General features: G+C 36.4%; 1 protein-coding gene across 4 annotated transcripts in view; it reads left to right on the forward strand.

Annotated features, from left to right (window-relative positions):
* The first annotated feature begins 8,789 nt into the window (after positions 1-8,789).
* Positions 8,790-20,280, forward strand: part of ISI1 (binding protein) — a 108,725-nt gene continuing 97,234 nt past the window's right edge. Inside the window, exon 1 of one of the 4 annotated variants that reach the window (XM_089811458.1) lies at positions 8,790-9,457. Coding sequence is in view for 3 of the 4 variants with exons in the window: in XM_089811457.1 (XP_089667583.1) it covers positions 9,130-9,457 (328 nt within the window). In the remaining variant the exon portion in view is untranslated. The remainder of the gene's footprint in view (positions 9,458-20,280) is intronic. The other 3 variants (XM_089811457.1, XM_089811455.1, XM_089811456.1) reach the window with 3 other exon arrangements.

Consider the following 20,280-nt stretch of genomic DNA (forward strand, 5'->3'; position numbering starts at 1 on the left):
CAAAATTCTGAACAATGTGCATCAGCATGACAACAATGAACAACCAACTTTGAGGGATTTAAAACATTGTCAAAACATATTGAAACAACTTGAAATTTGAAACATAGGTTATCTGATATGCATACTAGACACTTCCAAAGTGGCAAGCCATGAAACTTCTCTAGGTGCAAGATATTCAAATGCAAACTAGCCCTCTGAACTCTATTTGACACTTGGGCCAAAATGCAGATTATGACAAATGCTCAAAATGACATCTCACCAAATGACTCGAAACTTCCAACCGACAAATTGAGGTGCATGAACATCCTAAATGAAAGGTAATGAGAACTTTGAATGCATTGTTGACTCAAAACATCAGCTGGGTGCACATGCTTAAAATTCTCTTATAGGGGTCATTATTTGCAAAAAAAAAGCAAAATGGTACTCAAATTGGGCTTGCAATTTTGAGTCCCAACATGCTTCACAAAAAAATGGGTGAAATTTAATCTTTGAATACATATCCTCCCCTAAGTTATCAATACTAGTAAATGAATCACCCAAAGGCTTTTTTGGAATAAGCAGAGGACTTAGATAGGGGGGTTAAATATCCCATTTTCTTTTTATTTTAATGGCACAAGTGTTAGGAAGATCAATAAACAATGTCAAGTATAAGAAGACTATTAAAGGAATGAGGATCACTAGTGACCTGGATTTGACAACTCACCAATAATTTATTAATGACACAATGATTTATGGACAAAGTACCATAGATGATGGAAAAGCATATAAAAATATATTGAGTCAATATACCAGTGCATCAGGTCAAGAGATTAACCTCGATAAGTCATAAATCTTCTTCTTTAATACTCATCCTAGTATAGAGCAACATATTTTCCAAATTTTTAATTTCAAAAGAGGAAGTTTACCTTCTAAATGCCTGGATCTCCCTTTAGACAAAGGGACACATTCAACAAAATTATGTGATCAAATAATAGAAAATATCAAAATAAAAAAGAATTTCTGGAAAGGAAAATAGTTGTTTGCTATAGGTAGAGCAACAATGATATAACCTATCCTTTCAACACAACCTATTTATCAATTATCTTGTATTGATCTCCCCAGAAAAAATAAGGAAGAAATCAATAGACTCCTTAGGACTTTGTTTTAGTAGGGAACAAAGAATTATTTTTCCTTGTTAGCCCGTGACAAGGTATGTAGACCAAAAGATAAGGGAGGTGTAGGGGTTAGGGAAATCAAAATTTAAGACAAATATTTAGGAGCTAAACTAGTATGGATAATGTATCAGAATCCACACCTCAAGTGGGCAAAGATCCTAATAAATAAATATATGAACAACACCAATTCAAGTAGCATATTCAGGGATAAATTACTAGCTAGAGGATTGAGAATTCAAAACTTAATGATGGATTGTAGATCTTCCATCCATAATAGACTAACATGGAGCCTAGGGATGGGGGAAGAAGCTCTCTTCTGAGAAGACTCTTGGGGAGGATATGGTGCTTTGGAAAAGGATTGTATGCTAGCCCAATTAAGGTTGATGCTTGAAGATAGACAGGGGAAAAGAGTTATAGATTATGTGACCTTTGAGGGATTTAAAACATTGTCAAAACATATTGAAATGACTTGAAATTTGAAACATAGGTTACTTGATATGCATACTAGACACTCCCAAAGTGGCGAGCCATGAAACTTCTCTAGGTGCAAGATATTCAAATGCAAACTAGCCCTCTGAACTCTGTTTGACACTTGGGCCAAAATGTAGATTATGATAAATGCTCAAAATGACATCTCACCAAACGAATCGAAACTTCCAACCAAAAAATTGAGGTGTATGAACATCCTAAATGAAAGGTAATGAGAACTTTGAACACATCCTTGACTCAAAACATTAGCTAGGTGAACATGCTTAAAGATCTCTTATAGGGGTCATTTTTTGCAAAAAAAATCAAAATGGTACTCAAATTGGGCTTGCAATTTTGAGTCCCAATAGGCTTCACAAAACAATGGGTGAATTTAATCTTTGAATACATATCCTCCCCTTAGTTATCGATACTGGTAAATGGATCACCCAAAGGCTTTTTTGGAATAAGTAGAGGACTTAGATAGGGGGATCAAATATCCCATTTTCTTTTCATTTTAATGTCACAAGTGTTAGGAAGATCAATAAACAATGTTAGGTATAAGAAGGCTATTAAAGGAATAAGGATCACTAATGACCTAGATTTGACAACTCACCAATAATTAATTAATGACACAATGCTTAATGGACAAAGTACCATAGAGGATGCAAAAGCATATAAAAATATTTGAAGTCAATATACTAGTGCATCAGGTCAAGAGATTAACCTCAAAAAGTCATAAATCTTCTTCTTTAATACTCATCCTAATATAAAGCAACATATTTTTCAAATTTTGAATTTCAAAAGAGGAAGTTTACCTTGTAAATACTTGGATCTCCCTTTAGACAAAGGGACACATTCAACAAAATCACGGGATCAAATCATAAAAAATATCAAAATAAAAATGATTTTTTGGAAAAGAAAATGGTTGTTTTCTATGAGTAGAGAAACAATGATATAACCTATCCTTTCAACACAACCTATTTATCAATTATCTTGTATTGATATCCCTAGAAAAAAAGGAAGAAATCAATAGACTCCTTAGGACTTTGTTTTAGCAGGGAACAAAGAATTTTTTTTCCTTGTTAGCCCGTGACAAGGTATGTGGACCAAAAGACAAGGGAGGTGTAGGGATTAGGGACATCAAAATGTAAGGTAAATATTTAGGAGCTAAACTAGTATGGATAATGTATAGGAATCCACACCTCAAGTGGGCAAAGATCCTAATAAATAAATATATGAACAACACCGATCTGAGTAGCATAGTCAGGGATAAATTACTAGCTAGAGGATTGAGAATTCAAAACTTAATGATAGATTATAGATCTTCCATCCATAATAGACTAACATGGAGCCTAGGGATGGGGGAAGAAGCTCTCTTCCGGGAAGACTCTTGAGGAGGATATGGTGCTTTGGAAAAGGATTGTATGCTAGCCCAATTAAGGTTGATGCTCGAAGATAGATGGGGGAAAAGAGTTATACATTATGTGACCTTTGAGGACGGAGGAAAAGTTTGGAAATGGATGGATTTTAAGGACATGAACCTCCCACCTAAGGAAGTGAAAGATCTAATAAGAACCGTATAAAATGGGAAAGTAACTTTCAATTTTGGCGAGGACAAATTGATGTGAGATAGAAGCAACAATGGTGAATACAAGTTAAAGGAGGGGTATAAACTCCTTAGGTCTCTCTAGATGAGTTCAAAGGACTCCTTCCTTGCAATATTATGCTAGAATAAAGCTTATCTTCCTAAGGCAATATTTTTCACATGGTCGTTTTAAATAAGAAGGTCCTTACATCATAAATTTTTAAGAAAATGGGATTCCAAGGCCCAAGTAGATGTCCTTTATGCAAAAATGAGGAAGAATCCATTGACCACCTTTTTTTGTATTGCCCTTATTCAAGTCAATTCTAGAAATTGCTTTGTTCATAATTGGGGTGGAAATCTGCATTTCCAAGAACTATAATGGATATGTTACATGCTTGGCCCTTCCTTCAAAAGGATAGTATTTATAGCTCTTTATGGATATTTACACCTTCCATATTCTTGTAATAATTATAAAAGGAACACAATCAAATAATTTTTTAGGATAAGAAGATGAATCTAGAGCAACTTTTAATTAAAATTGAGACTTTTGTCATTGAACTTTTCAACAATCGGGTTTTGAATAAACAAAAGAATGAGGCTATAATGTCTCACTGGGATGAGAAAATGAGAGGCAAGTGGATAGGTCTAAAATTACCCCCCTTTATAGGAACAAGGAGATTATTTTAAAAAGAAAATGAGAAATGTGCCAATGGCAACCACCCAAGGAAGATTGGTTTAAACTCAATTTTGATAGAATTTCAATAGGGAATCCAAGCAAAGAAGGCATTGGTTGTAGTGTCCATAACTAAGAAGGCATGGAGATAGAAAAGTTAGCAAGATATATAAAAATAAAAATAAAAACTAATAATTGGGCAGGACTGTCAACTTTTGTTAAAGGACTAAAATTGTGTAAAACTCTTAGTTACTAGAATATAGAGATCGAAGGAGATTCTAAAATTATATCAAATGCTATAAGGAAAGAATTCCTCATCAGTTGGAGGATAGACTCAATCTTATCTTAAGCCCTCTCACTATGTCAGACCTTTGACAAGATCCTGGTGCAATCAAATGTATATTTCGGGAGGACAATCAAAGAGTGGATGAATTAGCAAATATAGGCATAGAATAAGGTTAGATATAAGAAGTCAAACTTTCAATATAGGGACTCCATCCGAATTACAGATGGTTTATATTTTTTAGAAGTTCAACAATAGTTTACATCTCTTTATCCCAGGGAAGATTCAAGGGTCTTTCTTTAGCTTTTACCCACTACCTACACCTCACATCCCAAGACGATATGATTAGATAAACATATTCATTCTGGAAGATGGTTTTGGAGCCTAGGAAAATGAGTTTGAGGTGAATTTGGAGGTTATGGAGTATTCTAGTTTGGATTGTTGCATGTTTATGCAACTAAGCCAATAAAACACCCTTTGGTGCAACAAACTGATAATCATGCCACTTAAGATATGTTTTCTCAATTGATCAATGACCACTCCACTCTATTCGATTTATTTTCTAATGATTTAGATGTATATTTTACTTCTATTTAAGAAAATGCTTTTATCACTTTACATTTCATTTTTATGCCCTTTATTTATTCATGTTTTGTGACTTTTCAGAGCTTTATCCATAACATAAGTGCAATATGTAGTGCTTAGACTATATATAGATCCCAACTCGAGCAAAAGAAGAAGAGAAGGATGACAAATAACCTAAAAGGAAGGTGAAAAATGTAACTTGGGACTAAAAGTTATTTATTCGAATGTATCTATGTACTTGATATTGTATCAAGGCTTAGGTTGTTTATCTATAAAATAAAAATAAAAGATAACATGAAAAACATTTGCCAAGCAAAAATATATAAAATAAATATATATTATTCCTATTTCTATCTACCCTTCCCACATTTATTAATAAAATACCCTCTATAGTCTCCTAAATTTCTTGTCCTTTAACACCCACCAAACACATTAATTTATAAAGATCAAATATAACCATGGGATAACTGTCATTTATATTTTCATTTAATCCTCTTGTCCTATAACTTTCTCGCAACTTGGTTTCTTCTTGAGAGCTTTTGCATATCAAACCCTTTTGAGGGTCATCCATTCCTTTATCATTTTCATTAATCAACCACTTTCGTTCTCTATAGACTCTCATGCAATGCTAATTTTTTTAGATCAACAAAACATTGTATACAAGATAGTGGTAGATAGGACTTCAATGGAGTTAAATGAGTTTTGAATGCATATATTTTATTTGTTAAGTTATTTTTATGTTTGCATTTCTCGAGGAAGAGCTTTGATTATGCTATGATAAGATAGTTTTATGAATCTTTTGCTTATGGTTTGGCTTGTTTAAAATTCATAGTCTTGATTTTTCGATCCCATCATCTTCAACACTACTTTTAAAATATAGATCCAAAACCTTAAACAATTTATAAATTACTTTTTATATTTATCCTTCCATGTTGAATTTTGATCTACTTAAATTGTCCATTTTAAACATATTCTTAGTAAATAATCATTCTCATAATAATATTTACTATGCCCCTATCACTCGCATATTATAACTTAGACAGAGACATTTTTTCTTCCAACTATTATAAGCTATTATACTATTCAAATGTCATCCATCACCTTTTCCTAGCCAAGATGCGAGGATCAATTGTCAAACAAACTGTACACATCTTGTTAGTTCTTGCCGTAGGCAGGAAACTATAGCATTCAATGTAGTGCAAATTTTTAATTTGTTTGTCCAATTATAACAATTTATTATTCAACTACTTTTTGCAACTATAAATTTTTAATATTTATTGTATTTGAAATAATTCAACGCAATATATTTATTGACAATTTGATTGGTTGTTTTGTACTATAGTAGGGAGTGCAACTTTTTCATTTGTTTGTCCAATCAAGTCAATTTATTATTCAAGTACTTTTTACAACTATAAAGTTTTAATATATATTGTATTTGAAATAATTCACAAAAATATAGTTATTGACAATTTGACTGGTTGTTTTGTGCTACAGTAGAACTTTTGTTTTTTTGTACACAAAATGAAACAAATTATTTTAAAGACTATACATTTTACTGTTACAAAAAAGATAAAAGATAAAATAAAATAAAAATGTACCAATTTTGTACATATTCTTTAATAAAAAATTGATTGTCAAATTAAACTCTATAGATTTTTTAGATTTTTTATATTTAAAACAAAAACCATTCTAGAACTATCTAAAAATATGAGTTTCTATAACCTTCTGAAAGGAAAAATAAATTACAAGACCTCTCTCTAACATTCTAGACTTCTCCACATTCTCCATCATTCAATATTTCAAATGAATATATATTTTTTAATTCTCAACTTCCATGTAACAAAGGTCAAATCATTTGGGCATAGACAAATTGTGGTTGGAAGTTTTCTTTCTCCTATGCATCACATCTAGCTGCTCTCTCCTTCACTATTTACATCCAACTTGACATAATATTTGACCTCATATTTCATTGCTATTGTAAATTACAAAATCTGTCCCAATTATCCTAGAGGGATTGGCTCTCATAACACTAAATTAGTCGAGGAGCTCGACTTGGTACTATTTATTCTATTGTTGTTCGTCACTTGCAATACACAATCTAGTAACCAACCCATTCAAGGGCTTGTCAGGGCTAATCCAACTATTAAAAGGGCAAAGGTATGTTGGACACCTCTAGAGGAAGGATGGGTCAAGATTAACTTTGACGGGGCGGCTAGGGGAAATCTAGGAGTATTGGGGGTGTGGTTGTGTAGCAAGAGACCACAAGGGCAATATTCTCGCTTTTACAGCCAAACGCTTGCAGGATGACACAAATAACATTGCAGAATGTTATGCAACCATATAGGCTCTGCCCTTAGGAGCAAAAATAGGCTTTAAAAGAGTCCACTTGGAAGGGGATTCAAAGATCATCACAAATGGCATAAACAGAGGGAGGTTGGAGGCATGATACCTTGATAAATATATCTAGCAAATCGAAGACTTGCTTTTGGAATTTGATGATTTCAAGGTTCCTTATTCATTCTCGGAAACGAACAAGGTGGCAGAAATGTTAGCCAACATGGGTGCTAATGCAGCAATGGGTACCCAAAATGAAATCTTTGAGGACCTGCGACCGCTTGCATTAGATTAAAGAGAGTAGTATTGTTTGACCATTAGATACATTAAAACACATGAAACTTTTCATCCTAGGTGAGTTTAAGGGGAAGGCATCATGATTCCTACCTCCGATGGCATTAAATCATATCACGGCATGTAGAGATACCCAATCCTTTGCACTTCCAGCTTGAGTGTATTCTTTCCTTGGTACTTCAGTTCGAGAGAGTTTCAAGGAAGTTATATTTAGGTAGAAGGAAGGCCGAACTCATTTGTTCCCTAACACGATAGAAATGGAGGCAAATTTTGCTCTGGGTTTTGATATTTAGATGTAGACTTATGAGGGCCAGATTACTATGCGGCATCTCAAACACATATTTGTGTTTAACAATCCGACTTTCTTGGAGGGAGTGTAATTGATGTTTGGGCAAGAGTACTTGAACACATTCTGGAAGAGGAGATCAAACCTGGATGTGGCATCTTTATTTGTAGTGCTTGCGTTGATGGTTGGGGAAACGAAGGAGGAGGTCCACCCTGTTGTTGTAGCATGTGTGGATAGATAGTGGCTCTTGGGGCTATAAGACATAATTGAGAGAGTTGTCCTGGGCGTAGGTATTGAGATGGGTGTAGAGCCTTGGAGGCTAATTGGTGGAGGGGATTCTTCGATTCAGCCATTGGTTGCGTGGTTCTCCTTAAATCCGCAAGGTGCCCATATCCCCAAAGCAGAGAAGGGATGGAAAAAGATAGCAGTGTTCATGATTGAGCAAATTTGGGTGTTAGCGAAGAGTAAACTAGGCTTCATGAAGGCCACGTTGAGAAAGAACATGCTTGCTCTAAGGCAACAAGTACGCCACCAAATAGTGAAGAAGAATTAGTTGGAGGGGGGTGCGTCCACATCAAAGGGTGTCTAGGTAGATGCCTTGCTACTTGAAGACGAGGGAGAGGGCAGTGGTAAGCGTCATTGGGGGAGACTGAGAATTTCGGTGATGGATAATCAATCAACATCAACATTTACTCACGAGGAAGCAATGTGTTGGTTCAAGGAGTAACAATACCAAATGGTGGTGACTTCGACGAATGCAAACAAATACCCTATTTCATTTTGTTTTGTTCCTTTTTGTATATGGAATGGGTGGTCTAGTCTTTTGCAGAGTGTTCATACTCTGATTTTTTGTGTAATAGCATAGGTATGGCCAAGGTATGGGTAGTTATGGCAATAAGGTATTTGGCCATACCACTATTATTGTAACTCTCTTTAATTATCAATATAATACCAATAATGTTACCTATCAAAAAATAAAATAAAATTTAATAACTCCTATGTTGATAAAATATTTACAAACACAAAGGAAAAAAACCAATAGACTTAAATTTGCTTTTCAAGCTACCTAAGAAACATAGGTTATATTATATTTTGTCTATCAAACATAATTCATATTCTTTATCAATATGGACGGTAATTATTACTGTGCGTCCAAGATTCTTATTTCATCGCTATGCAGAATTGTTAGCATTGCGATATTACTTTCGCCGTCCATGTATACCACGCGATTTTGAGAGAAAAATATTTGGCTGGCAAAGTCTGATATTTGTAGATTGCCACTTCCACCTGTATTTCTCTCGCGCCTGTTCAGTACGAGGTGAACCCATATAATCGCTTCGTACTTGACCTCTTCAGTTTCCAAGAGATACTATTGCACTAATTGGTGAACTATTTAACAAGAATGAGGAAGAATTGACTGATTGAGTGAGAAGATTAGAGTGGCGACCGCGCGAAACCAAAAGGAAGATGTATCTGAAGAAGTCCCCTTGGGCTGAGGAATTCCTCTCTTCCTCTTCCTCCCATTCATCTTCGTCTACTTCCTCATCGTCGTCTCCTTCTTCGTCTTCATCATCCGCTACATTGGTAGTCGATTTGGTGAAATCGCTGAACAGACAGAGGCTGTATAGAGAGCTCACCTTAACTCTCACAACTTCTCTGCACAATGCCAGTGCAGAATTTTCGTTTGTAAGATCGAAGGGTCTTTCCACGATCTTAAAATTTCTCTCATCCCTTTCTGAATCAGATCATATGATAGAGCTTTTCCAGGAGACTCAGACTCTCGCAAACCTTCAAGGTTAGGTTTTCATTTCGTGCCATTTACTTTTTTCATTTTTTCCATTTTGTTAAATTCGTTTTGCCAGGCTGCCTCCGGCATAGATGCCACGGTAAAGGGTGTTGTTTCCATCGAATTCGCCCTGGACTCAGGGCGTTTTGCAGATATATTAACCTTTGTTTTGGGGGGTTGTTTACGTCGAATTATCTCTAAACTTAGGCTGTTTTTCAATTAAATTCACTCAGTACTCATGGTGTTGTTTCAGTCAAATTCACCAGGACTTGCATTCGGTCTTGTTCAATAGGGTTATGGGTACCCTTATAAAATAGGATGCAGTAATTTTTGCAAATTTGACATATTTCATGTTTCGTACAACTTGTAATGTCCTTTTTTTCTAGGAAATTATAATTCTGTGTGCTAGCTCACTTCGCCTAGGTTTCGGGGGCAAAAAGGTTCTTTATGGGGTTTGGTTCGAGATTTGGCCTAGACATTTCCAGTTCCAGACCCATTAGAACAGTTTTGGCGAGTTGTCCTGATGCTTACTATTTTTAGTAAATAATCAGAGCTCAGTATTTTTGATACTTCAATGCCGGGTTGGAAGTGTCTCGCCGAGAGCTTTCCAATGAGCTATTGCACATGCTTATCAGAGTTCATTTGGTCAATTATTTTAATGCCTGATGACTATATGGTTTATTGACTAAGTGACTATTAAAGTTCATTTAACTTGTCACTTATTTTAAAAAAGTACTATGTTCACTTCAGTGACTAAAGTACAAAAAAGGTGTTTTATCCCACATTGCTTGAATGAGTGTGCATCACATTGGAAAAAGTAATAAAGGTACAACAAGCTTCACATAAAATGATATATGAAGATTATAATATTCAAAACAAATATTAATTTGGGAGCTAGAAATAGTTGCTGATTATTTCTTCGAAGACGCAAACCCTTGAAGACGCTTTGGAAGTTGGACGCAAACCTAGCCTTCTTACAGGTTTTATCTACATTTGCCAATCTGACTGTTTTTACTATTTGTAAGATTGGATCATTTGGATATTTGCATGTTATTGTATTGCTGTTGTAAAATACAGTAACGCATTTGATGGTTATCTAAGTGAACTCTTGGTTTATATATGCACTTTCTGAACATTGGAAGAATAAACAAAGCTTTTTTGAGTTTTATTGTATGTAATTTTGCTGATTAGAAATCGATTTAAAGTCTGGAACTTTATATTGGATATTTGGTTTACTGTTCGGATTTAAATCTATAAGCATATATCTCAGGTTTTTGGTAAAATATCCGAAAAATGATATTACAGTGGTATCAGAGCCAAGAATCTTGCCATCCTGTGGAAACACACAGGAATTTATGAACTAAAATATTCGAAGTTCTGGTTGCTTAAATGTGACTGGTTTTCCGAACAGTGAGGACGAAAACCCTCCAGTTATTTATGAGAAAAGGTTGGACATCACCCCAACTCTTCAGTAGTTTGCTAGAAGATATGTAGAATTTATGAGAAAGGAAGAAGCCACATTTTGTCTGAAGATTACAAACAGGAAACGGCATATGGGAGTTTACTCAACAGCGGGTTTGGTAGTAGTGACTATTATACAGGTACGGCTAAGTATTCTTGACTTTACAGTGGTTTGCTATAGGAAGTTGAATTTGTTGATAAACTGAAGAAGATATTGGTAGTGCCATCTCCAGTCGGGCACGTTATTCAGGAAAGAACAAGGCACATTGTAATTTGGAACTCACGCACAGTAACACACAAGATAACAAGAAGCCGTCACTACTAAACATTCTGAGCACAGAACCCCTCCTACATAAGCAGGTATTCAGCTCTCCTGCGGCAAGGTGGTTGTGAACAAAATGATGGTCGGGTTTGATGGATGTTAGGTGTAGGTGTAGACGCCAAGCATTGTCTTTATAGTTGGACTTTTGGTTGCGGGTCAGAAAACTTCATACATTGCATACAGTTAGACTTGGTGAAGTTTCAGTGAGCATTCATGCTAGTTTAGCCACGGGTTTGGAAAATACGATTGAAGGCCACGTTTGGTATTTGCACGTGAGCGGTGGTTGGTAGCACACCCGACCGAGTTGTTCAAGAGCTAGCATTTGCAGGGTACGTTGCATTGAATACTTTTGGTAGTAGGAGAAGGGTTGTTTGTGTTATACAGTCCGTAGCCATTGATAAGCTGTTCACGTGGAGAGAGTTGGAGAAATCCAAGGGGAAAGTAGTTGTGGACACTTTAGGTGAGGGTAGAAGCAAATACGTCGGGTCCTCACGCTAGCATAGACTCCTTATGCACAACATTAATAGTGGTCCAGATTGTGATTTTAATGCCAGTGGGAGGCTGCCGTAAATGTGAATGGGAAGTCGGATTGAGAAGGAGGTCTAACCGGGACGTCAGATATGGAAGAACCTTGCTAGTGCAATCACGGGTCTGTGATTATCCTTCACCACCCCCATTTACTTGTACATTTCTGACTGGAACTACCGACCACTCTAGACGATTGTATTTTCTTCTGAATATATGTTAAGTCTGCCGGATTAGTGCACATTCATGAATGAAAATTCTAGGTTGATACAATGAGCTTACCGTTGAGTTTGGTTTATACTATAAACTTGAAATAAATAAAACATTTGGTGTATTTGAGTGTTTGACAAATTACCAGTATTGTCCCAGAACCTTGTGTTAAAGATTATGTCTCAGAATACTACAATGATGTTTGACAATATTACCTATTACAGTCTTGTCAATCTTGTGGGCCAGAATGATGGCATTTTTTTTTCCAATGAAGATTTTTAACGCATCAAGAAACTTTAGGCAAAGCATGTGGCAAAACAAGCAATCTCTGAGCACGAAATGGTGAAGGCTGGTAGTGAAAAAGGAATGTCTTTTAAATTGCCTAGTTCTGAACATCTAAGTGAACACCCAGTAAACCCTGCAAAATTTGAGGTTAATATACATAGAAAGCTATTGTGAAAGCTGGACAGGAGGACAGATTGAAATTTGCTTCTCGCACAGTTGTGGAACGGAAAAACACTGGAGGGCTTAGCAATCGGGAGGAGGATACTTAAATCTAGAAATTCGAAATTGGTGCAACTTTGATATAAAGATTGGTGGCTGGTTCAACAAGGGCACGGGCAGTAACATAAATTTTGTAAAACTCATAAAATAAACATTCCTCCATCCTGCAAACAATAGGGAACCTACTGCAATGTTAGGGGAACCCTAAACAATGGATGATTCTGAGGCATTCTAGTTGCAAATCTTTTGATGTGATTACTTTCAAAATATAGAGATTTTGATGTTATGTGTTCGAGGCAATTTGAGAAGGTGATTTTGCTAGTCATACCATCATCCAAAACACGTTGAACACCTCTTGATGATTGTACCATTCTTTGCTAGCAGTTTGTGGTTAATAATCGTGTTTGATTTCTAATATGCTATTTGGGAGCATTGCTTGGGACAACAAACAAAACTTGGACGGATGGGAATTACTGCAAAGACATCTGAGCAGTTTTAACAGTAACATATATTATCATTGCACAAACTGAAACATCATATCAGCAAGCTTGCAAACTGCTTAACAAAATTGCAAATGGGGAAAATATATGCCTACAAAAAGGTTAAGAAAGACATTGTTAAGTCGCAACATCAGTTAGCCCAAAATTTCCAATCCGATATGAGGGCTGAAATAATGAGCATATATGACGAGTACAACAAATTCCCTCCACAGATTCAGAAAGAATTACCCTTCATGGCATATGTGTGGACTTTCAGCTAGAGTTGCAAAATAAGACGGATTGATAAGAAACAAATACTATGATTTGGCTCGAGATCGTGTAGAGGACAGTTACAAGAATTTGCATGAGTAAGGCATTAATCAACTCGATAGTAGTACTGAAAAAGAAGAGCAATCTTTGCATGATAATATACAAAACAATAATAATGGCACAAGTATACTACTGGGTAATTGAGAGACGAAGTATCTCTTGGAGCTATTTACACTAGTCCTTTTGATGAGCATATTGATGGCCCAAGTAGAAGAGTTGACCAAATTGCCAACTTTGGCAACTCCCCATTTTATTTAGACAGGGAAAACACCAGCATCTTATTTAGGGACTTGGAAATTAGCTTGGATGAATTTTATGATGATACTAGGCTGGAAATTATGTCAAGTTTTGAGGAGGAGCAAATGGACCGCAACATTGGCAAGATAGATGATCTAGCACCCATTGAGTTAGAGGATATATCTGAAAATGTTGTTCCCCTAAGTGATGAAAAATCAGAAAACTCTATGGAAAACAACCCATTTGTGCTAGAAGGAGAGGGTCAAAAACCATTATCACTTTTTGACTTATTGGATATGCTTTTGGTCAAAGAGGACAAGATTGTCCAAGTGTTGACGAGGTTGGATGATTCTTCCAATTTGATTGAGGATCTCATGCGGAAGAGTGTGATAGAAAAGAGGCATGGGAATGTTTGCGGTGTCACAAGTCCTCTTTTACATACTATTTTGAAACTTTGAAAATGATAAAATATGAGTATTTGCAACTATTAATGGATAGAGATCTAGTAATAAAATTTGGAAGGGACAAGGAGAGTGAGGTAGATGAACTATGTCTTCAATTGAGCTTAACACATTATTCCATCCACAAAGCTGAAAATCAAACAAGTGGGGCAGCCACTTATGAAGAAGATGACAATGGTTGAAGGACATAAGAAATCACGCAAATCGTTGAAAGAATTCATAAAGTGGGTAGATGGGAAGGCAAGCAATGTGATTTAATCACGTATTTCCCATTTGAGACTTTCTGTGGTGAGAAAAATTTGATGGATCGACAAGTTGATAAGTTTGAAAATTCTGATTTTTATGACAACAACTGTACATTTTCATAGGAGTACATGGTTAGCGATACAAGTGAGGATAATTTAGAGATTTCAGCTAATGGTGAACCATCCTTTTATGAAGACTTTGACATATGCGAGAGTACTTATGGTGGAGTAGGAAGTTCAAATTTATCCTTAGCATGCTCTGAGGGAATCTTTAGCTTGCCCAGAGTTTTATCACCTAGCTCTTATGAGATGGCTACAGCCTACTTGTTGATTGGTGACTTTTCTTGGTGGTATATTCCAGCTATCAGTGATTTGACTGTGTATGTTGGTAATATATTCGCTGATTCTATTTGGCTTTCCAGGGTCAACGAGTTATTTGTAGGTGAGTGGGGAGATCACACATTACCCTATGTTCCACATGAGGTGTCTACATTTTTTATTTAGTAGGGTATTGAAGTCAGTGTTAACACTCATGATGTTGGTGATTCACCAACCACTCTTTCATTTACCCAGGATCATGTTGATTGGGTATTCGGGGATCTAGGTGTTAATGGTATCTTACATCTGGTGGGTTATGCTATGTTGTTACACAATCATAGGATTATGATCTGTGTGTTTCAGCCTCCTGACATGTCAGAGTTCCAGAGATTGGGATTACTTCCTTTTCACCAGAGTGATATGGAGGTGGAGTTGAATTGGCTAGATCTATCATTGTCATCGGTACAGTTATTGTAGGAGTGGTACAGTGGTACAGTTATCAGAGGAGCAAGTTAGTGGTATCTCAGTCGGAGCATGAGTTCTCACTTGGGATCCAGGGGGAGGATCCCTATGCATTGCCTTTTATAGGGGAGCTGGGAGGAGAGTTTGGTCGTTATCATCTTGGAGTGGATATTGGTATATTGCCGAGCTCCTATCATCTCTTGACAGTAGAGACTCACAAGGTCACTCATGTAGTGAGGCATTCATTTTGAGGGTAGTAACACATAGGGCAGTAGTACATGGCAGTTGGTGTCCCCTTATGGTGAGACTTGGGATCCTGGCATTCAGTTATTTGGCACATTGATTCCTATTGTACTGTTTCATCATTTTGAGTTTGGGGAGATACATGTTGGGGTACATCGGCTGAGGAGTAAAACCGCATTCTCAAGGCGAGTATGGGAAACTGGCATTTGGCTTCTGCAAGTATGAGTGGATTGCTTGAGGGCAAGCAATCTTTGAGAGGGGAGGCTTTGTAATGTCCTTTTTTTTTCTGGGACATTATAATTTTGCCTGCTAGCTCACTTCGCTTAGGTTTTAGGGGCGAAAAGGTTCTTTACGGGGTTTGGTTTGAGATTTGGCCTAGACATTTCTAGTTCCAGACCCATCAGAGCAGTTTTGGCGGGTTGTCTTGATGCTCACTATTTTTAGTAAGTAATCAAAACTCAGTATTTTCAGTACCTCAATGTTGGGTTGGAAGCGTCTCGCCGAGAGCTTTCCAATGAGCTATTGCACATGCTTATCAGAGTTCATTTGGTCAGTTATTTTAATGCCTAATGACTATATGGTTTACTGACTAAGTGACTATTAAAGTTCATTTAACTTGTCATTTTAAAAAGGTACTATGTTCACTTAATTGACTAAAGGACAAAAAAAGTGTTTTATCCCACATTGCTTGAATGAGTGTGCATCACATTGGGAAAAGTAATAAAGGTACAATAAGCTTCACATGAAAGGATATATGAAGATTATAATATTCAAAACAAATATTAATTTGGGAGCTGGAAACAGTTGTTGGTTATTTCTTCAAGGACGCAAACCCTTGAAGCTTTGGAGGTTGGACGCAAACTTAGCCTTTTTACAGGTTTTATCTACATTTGCCAATCTGACTATTTTTACTGTTTGTAAGATTGGATCATTTGGATATTTGCACGGTATTGTATTGCTGTTGTAAAATACAGTAATGCATTTGATGGTTATCTAAGTTAACTCCTGGTTTATATATGCACTTTCTGAACATTGGAGGAATAAACAAAGCTTTTTTGAGTTTTATTGTATGTAAATCTGCTGATTAGAAATCGATTTAAATTCTGAAACTTTATATTGGATATTTGGTTTATTGTTCGGATTTAAATCTGCAAGCATATATCTCGGGTTTTTGGTAAAATATCTGGAAAAGGATATTATAGAACTCGAACCCAATACTCCACATAGGAAGCTTTAATGATTCTAAAACACGAGCTTATTTGTTTTTTCAACTCGCACCCTTCACTTGATTATGTCTATTATTTTAAGGATGCATTTTCCTTAGGCCAATTGCCAATTGGAAACAGGGAATATTTAAAATATAACTTATTTTAAAGATTGTACTTAAATAATTCTATATAAAGATTAAAGATAAAATGATCATGTGGTGAAATCTAAATGTTGATGTTTTCTTAAAATAAATTATGTTTAATTAAGTTTATTGTTCCACAATTCGTTTGATTTTAAGACTGTTTTCTGTATCACTGTTGTCGAAGATGCCATTTGGCAAATGAGACCTTATTTGAGAAAGCCAGAAACCTACAAAGGAATTTTCTTTCCAATACATTGTAAGTTGTTCAAATTTTGTGTCCCCAGATTTTTTCCTGATGACTAAGCTTATGCAATTTGGAGTGTTCTGGACTTGTCTGTGATAAAGAAGCGGGGTGAGAGTTGAGAGTGTATCTCTAACATCAAGTATAGTATGCTGGAGGTACCATTGTCTGTAGGGCATGCATTTAACCCAACCTTAATACAAATTTGATTTCTCTTAATTTAGATTTTGAACTATGCTGTTTCTTTTGATAAATATTGTGTAATGTCAGAAGATGCCTGTAATGCAGTGCGAAACAAGTGTGGACTGAATTATAAAAATATGTAAATATGTTCCTCTCTGAAATGCAGTTTTACATAACATTCTCAACATTATTATTGTGAATTTGTGAGGGTTTCAGCTCAGCTACACATGCCTTGCTGTGTTGGGTAATTTGAATATAATCTGGCTCTTGATAGTGTAGTAGCTGTGGAGTATGCTGAAAGTGCAGAGTGAAAAGAAACATAATAGCAAGATAGAGGAAAACAAAAACATGCGAATTTATCGTGATTCACCACAAATTGTGGCTACATCCACACTGCAGGGGAATCTCTTATTAATGTTTAAATCTGGTTTTACATCACAGCTGTAGCTTCAGCTCTTCGAATACAAATATTGATAAGCCTCCAACAACATATATTTATAGAGATTTGAATGAAATGAAGAGTCAAAACAATTGGAGGGAAAACATAATAAAAATAGAGGATAAAATGAATGGCTGTTGGGCTTCACACATACACCCAATAAACCCCCACTTGGAGTCCAACTGATGTGATGTTAGAGACTCCCCTAAATTCCCCTACTGTTATTTCTTTACAATGCCAAAAGAAGCTCTGCGAAACTTGAACTTCTTTCGTGGAACAACCTTTTGTAAAAGCATCAGCTGGATTGTCCTTGCTGTTGATCTTCAAGACTTGAAGTTTGCTCTTCAAGTTTACTTCGAATAAGTGATAACGGACTTCAATATGCTTGGTTCTGCTATGAAACACTGCCTTTTTTGCTAAGTCAATGACACTTTTACTATCACAATATAAGGCTGATCCTTGTTGAGGATAATCAAAATCACCAAACAAACGCTGCAACCAATCAACTCTTTTGCCCCTTCAGTGAGAGCAATATATTCAGCCTCGGTAGATGAAAGTGAGACCACTTGTTGCAACTTTGATGCTCAACTGATCGCTGCTCCAGCAAATGTAAATACATAACCAGTAGTGGATATTCTATTATCTAAATTTCCAGCCATATCTGAATTAGTATAAACTCTTAGTGAAGTATCCTTGCCACCAAAACACAACACAAAATCAGAAGTACCCTTAAGATACCTCAAGATCCATACAACTGCATCCCAATGTTGTTTACTTGGATTGCTCTTAAATCTGCTCACAACCCTCACTGCTTGGGCAATATTCGGATGAGTACATACCATCGCATGTATAAGGCTGGCCACTGCTGAAGAATATGGGATGTTCTTCATGTAGTTTTCCTCTTCTTGTGTCTTGGGACAAATGGCTAAAGATAAGCGAAAATGATCAGCAAGAGGAGTGCTGATTGGTTTGGCATCTGCTGTGCCAAATCTTTCTAACACCTTGAGAACATAGTGTTCTTGAGAAAGTTTGATTTCCCTTTTGTGTCTATCATGGATAATCTTCATGCTAAGTATTTGTCTCGCTGCCCCTAAGTCCTTCATAGCAAGCCTTTGTGATAACTTTTCTTTCAATTCTGAAATCAACTTCATAGAGGACCAGTTACAAGCATGTCATCAACATAGAGCAATAAAAGAACAAGAAGCCATCAGGTAACTTCTTATAGTAGACACACGGATCAAATTCACACTGAATAAAGTTATTTTCAGTCATTAATTGATCGAACTTGAGGTACCACTGCCTCAATGCTTGCTTGAGACCATACAAGCTCTTCCTCAATCTGCAATATAAGTTCCTTCCCATGTTTGACAAATCCCTCAGGCTGCATCATGTAGATTTCTTCATTCAAGCCACCATGAAGGAATGATGTTTGACATCCAAGTGTTCAAGTTCAAGGTTATGAACAACAACTAATTGAAGGATAGCCCAAATTGTAGTAATCTTGACCATGGGTGATAAGATTTCATTGAAATCTATTCCTTTTTGCTGATCAAAGCCTTTAACAACCAGCTTGACTTTGTATTGTTTTTGATCTTGGCCTTCCTCTTTCAATAGAAAAATCCATCGATTTTTTAAAACTTTTTGATTTGGTGGTAATGGAACCAAATCCCAAGTCTTATTTGTCAATAGAGAATCCATCTCTTCTTGCATCGCTGCCTCCCATTTGTGAGAATTTGATGCTTTACAAGCTTCTTTAAAACTTGGTGGTTCAACTTGGTATGAAAGCAATAGTTCTGGCTCTGCTTCTTTAGAATATAAAATTTCATAATTAGAGAATCTGACAGGATGCTTTCTTTGTTTGGTTGATTTCCTTAATTCTTGAATATTTTCCTCTTTATGCAAATTGTCACCATCATGTCCCTTGGCTATTTCTTGGGAGTTCTGCCTTTGTAATTCAAAAAAATTCCTTTAGAGGATGCGCCTCTATGAAAATGAGACCTGTTATTAATATCCTTCTTTTGCAAACTCTATGTTTGAAATGAGCTGGTGGCTTTTTCATGAGTGTGGCCATACTTGGTTGTATAACTTTGCCAACAGTGCTAGAATCTGCATGCATTTGAACACCACACAATTCTTATTTTCTATAGTCTGCTTGATGAGACTGATTTTCCATATTGGCATTTCCATTATGTGGCAAAGCCTTTGAGTGAGGGGATTCAAAATCATTCTTCGAGTTTGTCTGTTCCCACCAAGGTTAGTGTCATTTCCGTGAGTTGACTGCCCTTTGAATGCCCGTGTTTGTGATTTGGTGAGTGGAAGGATGATTTGTTTGAATGCCATGTTGAAATGCGTGGCTTGTGGGGACTTGCAGGTGAGAATCCCGCTTTGTAGAGTTCGCATAAACCGTGGGTAGGCACGGTATTCCTTGGGCGCCTGAGCCAGGTCTTCTACTAACTGTCTGTCAATTACTTTGTTCAAAAGAATTGCAGACTGAGGAATTTTGACCAATTGAAGGTGGGCATGATATTCCTTGCACACACGATCAATACCTATTGTGAGTCGTCTGGCAATGGTTGTGTATGGAGTTTGTACCATATTGTTCACCCTGATCTTTATGATAATGGCGTGGTTCTGAATGATCCAGGTCGATCTACCACTAAAAATTAAAGTGTTCCACAATCTCTTGGAAGTAGTGCCAAATTGAAGAGCTCGTCAAAATGAACCTGATGCAACTTGAATGGGCTCGAAAGGAGTTCGTTTGCTCGAGTTAAGGCCAGTCAAAGTTTTGGTCAAACTAGGTACAGAGGCCAACACAAAGGTG

This window comes from Cupressus sempervirens, chromosome 11, assembly GCF_028749045.1.
Source record: "Cupressus sempervirens isolate cs-2001-9-10 chromosome 11, ASM2874904v1, whole genome shotgun sequence".
Taxonomy (NCBI): Eukaryota; Viridiplantae; Streptophyta; class Pinopsida; order Cupressales; family Cupressaceae; genus Cupressus; species Cupressus sempervirens.